A 9,454-nucleotide genomic window follows, 5' to 3' on the forward strand; every position below is an offset into this window, starting at 1 on the left:
TCCGTCACAACTTCTTCACTCTTATATTGTAGAAAAAAAAGGAAACTTAAAAAACTAAATATCCATAAATATTAACAATGCATTAATATATGTATTCAATTAATATATTTATGGTAATTTATTAACTTATGAATAAACACCTTCCTTAAAGTACTCAACAATACCGATTGTCGATACAGATTAGTACAGGTAAATTCTTAGTATGTTTAGCAGCCAGATATATTTCTAAAGTCAAACCGTACTATAATTTTACTGGCCATTGAATTACATTTAGTGGGATAAAATAGATAAAAAAATTAGAGGAACCATTTTCACTCAGAAATCAAAAGGAATAAAAACAAAAACACTAACACACACACATAATGGTCCAAAATAACAGGGGGTAAGGCAGGTGCTGGTAAAAAATAAAATGATAATAAATAAATGGATCATAATGTGATAAATGCGTATATTGGAATTTATAGAAAACCATACATCTTTTTTTATTTTTTTTTTATTTTAACTATTTATTAATTTTTGTAAATTTTGCCTATATAAATATCATTGTGTACGAATGAATTTAATTATTGGTTTAAAAACAGTGTCAATGAATGAAATATTTAAAAGTTTGAATCACAAAGAGATATCCTGACTAAATACTAAAACGAAGACAGTTAACAACCACGAGTATATTTACAATAGAAAACATAACAGTGAACGTCTCTCATTTCTTATAAAAACAATCAAACTATCAAAAATGAAGAAACAGATTCATCATTACGACAATCGGCATTCCTTAGAATGTATACTAAATCTATCTTAGAACAAATAAAGATATTTACAGATAGAAAATCATATAACTAAATATTGAGAAATCATAATTACAAAATTAACACAGATAGAATGTTTATGACAGATATAAGTACACATATAAAAAAATTGAATCATATAAAAACGAAAAAATGCTTCAAATCACTGAACTTATATTAAGGCAAACGAATTGGAACATGTTTACCAACGCGTAAGTGTTCAACCCGGTGTTTTTAAAAATGCCACCAGTATGACAACTGAGAAAGTAATACTGAGAATGATTACTGCAGCGGCCAAGTACTGCTCTCGAAGAGTTCCATCGCGGTGGTGTCAATGTCGGTTGGGAAGGGGTCGAAGTCCATCGAAAAGTCTGGAGGCATTAGGAGGAGGTCAGTGAGCGACTCTAAGTCGGCCACGGAAGGGTTCGCATCGATAAATTCATGTTCATCTTCTACTTTCACAGTCGCACGGACCCTAGGCTCTAAAGTCTTGATCCTCTTAGGCTCTTCGTACATGGTCGCTTCTGGAGAAGAAGGGGTATCGCAAGCTGGGCTAAGGGGCACTTTTTGGCACTTCTTTGTCTTTCCATTTCCAGCTGCTTTGCTGTTGTTGTTAGAATCCTTTTTGGCTCTTTTAGCACGACCTCCTTGGGTACCACCCTTATTGACTTTTTTCCGTGGGCGGTATTTGTAATCGGGGTATTGCTGCAGATGCATTACACGAAGTCGCTCAGCTTCATCAATGAAAGGTTGCCTGTCTTCCTCGGTGAGTGTCTTCCAAACTTTTCCTAAGTGCTTAGAAATTTCTGCATTGTGCATGTCAGGTTGTTTTTCGCAAATTTTTCTCCTTTCGATTTGGCTCCAAACCATGAACGCGTTCATAGGCCTTTTAATGTGATTGGGGTTGTTCTTCTTAGTCTGTAAAAAAGAAAAAGAAAAATTGTGAGTGACATAAAAACTTATTTTTATAAAAGTAGTAATATTCATCAAATTATTTTATTTACAAGTTTTGTGAAAAAACTTGAGGAAAAAGGTCATCAACAATTTATTTGTTTCACCAAACATAATAGAAAAACCAATTCTGTTGTTGTTCTAGGTAAAACACTATTAGAACAATATCAATCGCAAGTGGATTAAGCAAGACCAAGCTAATAAATTGATTTTGCATATTTACAGAAGAATCCTCAAACCATTTGAAGTATGATTCCATTTTTTTTTTTTTTTTTCATTTAAGATAGTATTGTTGAGACCACCCCTTAGGACAGTTACCTATAAAAATTTTGAGTGATGTAGATAAATCTTCAATTATACTCACTAATTTTAGGGAGGTATTGACATTGAATATATAATACTGGGGAAGAGGCACAATCATGTTTACGGTACAGCCCACCATGTGTTACTCAGGGACAGGAGAGGATACAACACATTTGGCCGAGGGTGTTGGTTTCACGCCGTAGAGGGATACAAAAATGTATTAATAAATAAATATTTAGGAGCTAGAATGCTCCGAGTTTCATTTGGTTGGAGGGCGACCCCAACTAAGCATTGCTAGGCAGCCGGTTGACCTCGCGATCATTATCCCAAGGAATGACCAACATGTCGGGCTCGCTAAAACCTTTATCAGAACTAATGCATTAGCTTTAAACTATTACCACACTTTAATATTTTCACTTACTAAGCAGTTATAAAAAGTCTGTTTTGTAAATAAAGTCTTAATAGGATTTGAAAATCGTTATATTTACAAACCTGAGTATTACTTCCGGGGGTGGGGAACAGGAAGTTTATGTTGAATAACGGAAGTCCAGGATCAACTAAATCATGAGTGAAATTCATGCATAAGTACCTAGTGATTTTCATTGGTTTTGCGGACTTAATTGAATTTCTAACACACCTTAAAGCCTGAGAGTATTTTCAATCCCCACTATAAAATTTAATTACGCACATATAATAAGGTTTCAATTAAATATTAAAAAATGTATCAGTGATTAAAATTATATTGAATAACATCAAAATGATGTGATAAATATAATGAACAAATAAAACTAAACATTCCGGCAGGAGCGAAGATAATCTCTTAAATTGGTTCACAAAACAGGTAAGCAGTGCATCGGTTAAACTGTTTAACAAAAAGTTTCTTTTATCAATTGATAGCCAAAAGAACTTATCACAAAGTTTAGTTTTATGTGATGTCATTTTCACTTTCTAGTCATTAATGACAAGAGGGGGGGAGGGAGGAGAAGGAGATTATCTCCAGGGTATCACCCTAACAGAAAAAAAGTAAGTTTATCCCCCTCCCCCAGCAGGATTGGAACCGGTGACAGTGTAGTCAGGAGCTATATAAAGTTGCTGCTTTAACTTGCTGGCCAACAAACGGCCAAATCCTAGACTTCCCGCAGATTACAGCAAACTATTAAAATATAGAACAAATGAGGAATTTTACCGATGTTTACAGTGATTTCTTACATATTCCGATTTCCGGACCAGTAGACAATCTAAAAAAGGTACTTAATGATTTATATTTTTTCACTAAATTTACTCTTCTGTTTTTCCAATGAGAAATCATGGTTATCGTAATATAAGTCCTTTTTTTTAATGAGAAAATACGCTTACGGTACTAATACCATATTATGAAATAGTAATAGTATTAGACATCTGTTTTCTTGCAATCGCATCATTTGCGACGCATACTACTGATATCGAAGAAATGTATTTATTAATTGAGTATCTAAATGGATATATTTTAAGGCATGATGTCATAAATTTATCTGGTGTAAGTATCCTTGAGGGCCTTTAGCCTCCTCAAAAATATATTTTTTTTAAAAACTTTTATCACCCCTCTCCCCTAAAAATATATATGTGTACGTATAATTATTAAGCTTTTACTCCCTCCAAAGTAAAATCCTGCCTTAGTGCCTGTCGTTGGGTGACTATTACTATAAGATATGTTTAACCTCAATTGTTCTTCTAAAAATCATTGATAATCAAAACTACAGAGAAGTCGAATTTGGGAGAAAAAAAACTTTTTTTATAAAAGTTAAAATTATTACAATTTTATTATACTTTAATAAAATAAAATGCACACTAAGTAAACAGAACACGAATGACTTACTTAATTCATATAAAATGTAATAAAAAAAGTAGTTTTTAATATAATCATGTCTTCGAATTTTCCTTACATTTCGCTTTTCAATTTCTTTATTTTAGACCTACGTAATACACTTATATATAATACGACGGATATACTCATACATATTTGATGTAGAACCTGTAGCAGCCACTAATGAGGCACATCTGTAGGACTGTTATAGCAAGACCCTACTTCTAAAATTTTAAAACTCTGGTTAATAGGCTCTTTGGCCGAAACGTTTGGTTATAATATATTCTATACAATATTCTTTATTATGATTGCAGAATTGAGGGGATATCTAAATGATAATTTTGATTTTGTATTTTTATATATTCAATTGGTCAAAACCACGTTAAAATGCAACAAAACCCAAGATAACAAAAGTTGCAGATACGCAGCTTTGGTTTAGCAACATTATAGTAATTGTAAGATGTTCTTGAAACTATACCATAACGGTTATGGATATAGAGAAGAGGACAACAGGGCACCCAGCCTTGAGGTCTCTCTCTGCTCTGCGTCAGTGAGGAACCCCCGAACGAAACACCTGGTCGCAAATCCTATTCCATTTATGCTGATTCCACAGCTGTTGTTTATTTAAAACCAGTTTCCTCTATTTTCCTATTTCACGTTCCGAGAAGATGATCAGATAAATCTATTAATTCTAATTGAAGATTAGACTTGGTAAATCTGTTTGGCGAAGAAGGTAGTTTATAGATAAGGGTTTGCAACAAACTGTCCTCACGATTTCGAATTATGTTGGCTAGCACTCGAGTACGAGTAACTGTGAATGGGCTGAAGATAGAGTGAAGAGATAGAGTGAACTCTTTGAAGGAGCACTACCTAAGATGGGGTCACACTCGTGTCCACCCTGGCACAAAATCGTTTTTATCATAATTTGTATCAAAATCATTATTGAACAAATAGTATGGCCGGTCATTGCCAATATAGTCGCCAAAGATATACTAGATGATATGCATTTTGGAAAGCAATGTCCGTTCCTCCGGCTGGAAAAAAATCGGGTTCACCAGAGTACGTGAACTGCGATGATCATTAGTATGTCGGTGTATCGTAGACAATGATAGACGTGGATATTTAATATTTATGGAGTTAAATATTGGATGCAAATATTTGCTAATCTATGTTGGGTGAGGGAGAGCATGAGTTTGGTCCTATCGTAAGCGAGTCTTAGCCTGTATACAGGCACACCCTCTCAACACCTATCGTGTAAACTATCTGTTCCATGGGCTATTCACTATCAACACAACCTGGCGTTATCATGTTCCGATCTTAGCTGTTCGTCTCAATAAAGTAGAATTAAATGATCAAGTTAAATATCCTCGTAATACATTTCATTATATTCTAGACAGAAATTTTCACAGTATCAGAAAACATTGTTCCGAAAAGAAAGTACTCCACGATCTTGAGATGATGCCACTATAAACTAGTTCAATTGAAGAGGAGATTCTTTAAATGTGAGGAATAGTGGTGCAATGTGGAAAGATAACACAGAAAAAAATAAGTAAATAAATAAATAAATCATTAATTGTGAGCTTCACACGAGCTCTAACTGAGTTTTACATTTATAAAAATCAGCAGACAAATGTCTAAACATCTTTTTTTTATTTTTTAAAGTATGAGTAGGGAATGTTATACATCATTAAATATATACGCAGTAGAAACCCTCTTACCCGGCTCCCCACTCAACCTGCCTTGATTAAACAGCGTTGAAGATAAAATAAAAACAGCTGAAAAAACACCAAAAAACTTTGGTAAAACCAAACTTAGTAACTAACTTCGTGACTAATTTTAAAAATAAATTAATGTATCTGAAGAATTTTTTTAAAAATTTTAAATTGATTTGATAATTTTTATCATATTTTAATATAGATACCACATGTATATTTACTTTGGTTTTGTAATTAAGTTTTTATTGAATATAAGACTTAAATTAACATTGAATTTTTTTTTTTATTATTCACTCCGAATTAACCTGTTCTCATGTTTAATTGGCGACGTCTCGATCTTAACTGGGACGGATAACTGGGAATTTACTTTGCAATAATATTTCATTTTGATAAAAATATAAAAAATTGCTTAGGATGGTAATAAATCGTCTAAATATATAATTTATGGACAGTAGCTAAATATATCAGATGATGTATTTATCTAGGTATATTAATTATTTTTTGCCTAAAAAGTAATTTGAGAACCGCTGACTTTGAGCATACGTACATAAGAAATATTAATATGAGTATTCTCGATTAATTATCAATAAAGCTTACAAAACACAGTAAGAATATGTTGGTTGGTTCCTTATTACAAGCGTGCGTTATGTAGATATTTGTTGTTTCTCAATGTGTTGTAACTTTTTAAGAAAGGCATAAATGGATTTGGTGAAGGGATAGAAGTAGAGGCGAATATTGTTTTGGACAGTGCCCAACATGTGTTGAAATTATTGCTACATATTGGCGTGGTTGCCGCAGTCCTGGCATAGATCTACCTTCACCTTGGTCAAATGACGACCGGGACGTCGGAAGGATGAGTCATCGAATTGAGGCAATGACCAGGAAACCAGCCATCACTTCGCACTACCTCTTTTCCACCTGTGAATAATTGAACGCCTTATCACATATTAGATCATAAAAATAGAAAAAAAAATGATCGGTCTGACCACGAGCACTTTTCCATTAGAAATAATTTAGTATTTAATACACTAACCCATTATAGTAACAAGCAATATAATGATACCTTTATGTATTCTCATTTGATACATGTAAGATTATTCTAAAGCCAGATTTCGGTACTCAGAGGGGAAATAGACCTCTTTTAGAACTTTTTCACAGGTAAAATAATATGTACTGGCTATTGATCATATCCTAGCTGCTATGGCTCCCTGTCCCTCTGGAAGAGTAGGAGTGAACCACTACCTTCGATTCCTAGCCGTCTTAAGGTGGGGGTCGTAGTAAAGAGGTTTCGCAAAGCAAGCGTGGAATAGAATATTGTGAACTTTAGGTTGGGAAATAGTTCAAAGATCAACTGTGGAAATTAGACTGCTTGGTTCAGGTCACTTTTCTCTACCTCATACTCATTCTTTTAAACAAATTCTTTCCATTTTGTGATAATTTACAATAAAAAAATGTAATTATTACAACATTAATCAGCTCATCGAAAAATTGTTGCAGTCATCTAATGCAGTAAATTTATAATATAACTAAGTACAGGAATACATTTTTATTTTAACCAATTTTAAGCCTTATTTGATAATCATCCTAGAAGACGTGACATCTCGACGCAAAAATTAACAGTAACCAGGAAAAAATCTAGACAAGTTATCATCCGATGCTGTTACTGTGATAAGAACAAAAACGTAAATATTTACACTGCTAAGAGATATCACTCTTTAAAAAAAAAAAAAAAAAAATCTTTACACAGTATACATTGCTGTGAAATTATTAATCATTTTTCTGAGACGTGACACATATATAAAAACAAAATTCACAAATTTGACAAAACCACAAAACATACCTTCGAATAAACATGGCTAACACGGACATTTAATCAGATTTCATAACACTGAACAATAAACTAATAACAAATTGAAATGATTCAGAAACGATAAGAAATATTCGTAAGGTCAATTTTGTTTACGTCATGGGAACTTTGAAGATTCCTAGGGATGGAAAGCCTGAAACAAAGTTTACTGGTTCATTTGTCGTTGGATACTGCACGAAATGAGCAAACAGAAATCAATTTCTAAATCTATGATGACTCGAAGACGTAGCAACGTTTATTATACAAGGTATGCCTTAAATGATGTATAAAACCAAATTAAGTGACAGGAGACTTCGAGAACAACGAAAAAGTTCATTTGAGCTATAGTCTAACTTTGAACCGAAAAGGAATAAATTTCGACTTAACAAATTTCATGTTTTTTCGCACTAATGGAACTGCTTAGAAAAAACTATATGATTTATATAATTCCAATTTGCAGTATAGAATACTAGACAAAATTTTCTTTAACAACAAATAGTATGTATCTTTGTTGAAACCATTTAAAGGGATTTTCCAAGTGGCTGAATAATACAAAATTCCATTTTACACAAAATCATATGAAGGGTAAAAATAATTAACGAGATTCTTCAAAATAAATTATATACCAGGATCGACAGAAAAAAATAAGAGAAGTATTTAACATATATGATCATCATAACATTAAATTGAATATAAGTAATAAACAAAGAAATTAACTTATATTTTACCTACATAAAAGATAAAATAGTAAAATTGAATAAGCCAAATGTGATATCTAAATTACTAAAAATGAAAGCCCTGAAACGTTTATGGCATAATTTATCAAAGATATGAAATATATTAACGGGAAGGAATTTTAACAAAAATTCATAATATAATAAAATCAGGATTTATTGGTGATTTTTATATCAGCCTCCAACTGGACTACAGATGAATTATTAGCACTAAATTATTAAAATATTGGAAGGTTGGAGGCGATCGGTAGGAGTGAATCGGTGTAAGAGGGAATAGGTAAAAGAATGAATCGGTAGGAGAGTGAATCGGTAGGAGAGGGAATCGGTAGGAGAGTGAACCGGTAAGAGAGGGAATCAATGGAAGAGGGGATCGGTAGAAGTTGGTATCGATATAAGAGGGGATAGGTAAAAGAATGAATCGGTAGGAGATTAATTCGGTAAGAGAGTAAGTCGGTAGGAGAGGGAATCGGTTACGACAGGCAGCAGGCCACCAAGGTGAATTATTTAATACTCTTAGGCCTTCCTGCTCAGCCACATGAGTCCATTAGGCACTGCAATCGGAAAACTGCTTTATTATTCAAGGACAATATGCAATGTCCTCATCAAAAATCATTAGCAACCGCCTCACAAATTTGGTTTTAATCTCGTATTTTAAAGACATTGTCATTCTCTAACCAAGGAACTTTGGAAGAGGCCTTATTTAGGCAAGTGGACAGCTAACAATAAATAAAAGAAGGGTAAACTTTTGGACTGATAAATGCAAGATTATACTTTAAGAATACAAGTTGAACAAATTCGCTGCTTAGGACTTTTGACAAGGGACTTACTTGGAATTCCCATGTTAGACTGAAACAAGAAACTACTCGTAGATCAGGATTACTACAACATTTACTTGACAAACGCCCTGAACTTACCATTTACTACAAAAAAACTCTCATATACTATGATAATCAGACCTTATTAGGTCACAAATAAACTCATCCATAAAGACCTCAACATCTCATTCGTTGCAGATTTGGCCCGAAATAGATATACCTCCTTTCATTCCAAAATCCTTACCCACCCGAACCCATTAATTCTTAATATCCCATCTTTAACAACCCAGGCTAATCCTCCGAGGCATCTGAAAAGAGGATGGCCATTGGTTCTTCTAATTTAAAGCAATGATTGAAGTACCACCTATATATAGGTAGTTCTTTCCCAGGATTATCACCTGTTCTGAAACATTTTTCAGATTTACTTTTTTTGTATACAGTTGTTACTTTCATTATATA

General features: G+C 33.2%; 1 protein-coding gene across 1 annotated transcript in view; it reads right to left on the reverse strand.

Annotated features, from left to right (window-relative positions):
* Nucleotides 1-431: 431 nt before the first annotated feature.
* The window catches only part of LOC106678764 (transcription factor sem-2), a 67,871-nt gene continuing 58,848 nt past the window's right edge, over nt 432-9,454 (reverse strand). The window contains exon 2 of the mRNA XM_014417507.3: nt 432-1,706. Within this exon, the coding sequence (XP_014272993.1) occupies nt 1,071-1,706 (636 nt within the window). The 3' untranslated portion in view covers nt 432-1,070. The remainder of the gene's footprint in view (nt 1,707-9,454) is intronic.

Source organism: Halyomorpha halys, unplaced genomic scaffold (genome assembly GCF_000696795.3).
Source record: "Halyomorpha halys isolate HHAL.00 unplaced genomic scaffold, Hhal_1.1 Scaffold158.1, whole genome shotgun sequence".
Taxonomy (NCBI): domain Eukaryota; kingdom Metazoa; phylum Arthropoda; class Insecta; order Hemiptera; family Pentatomidae; genus Halyomorpha; species Halyomorpha halys.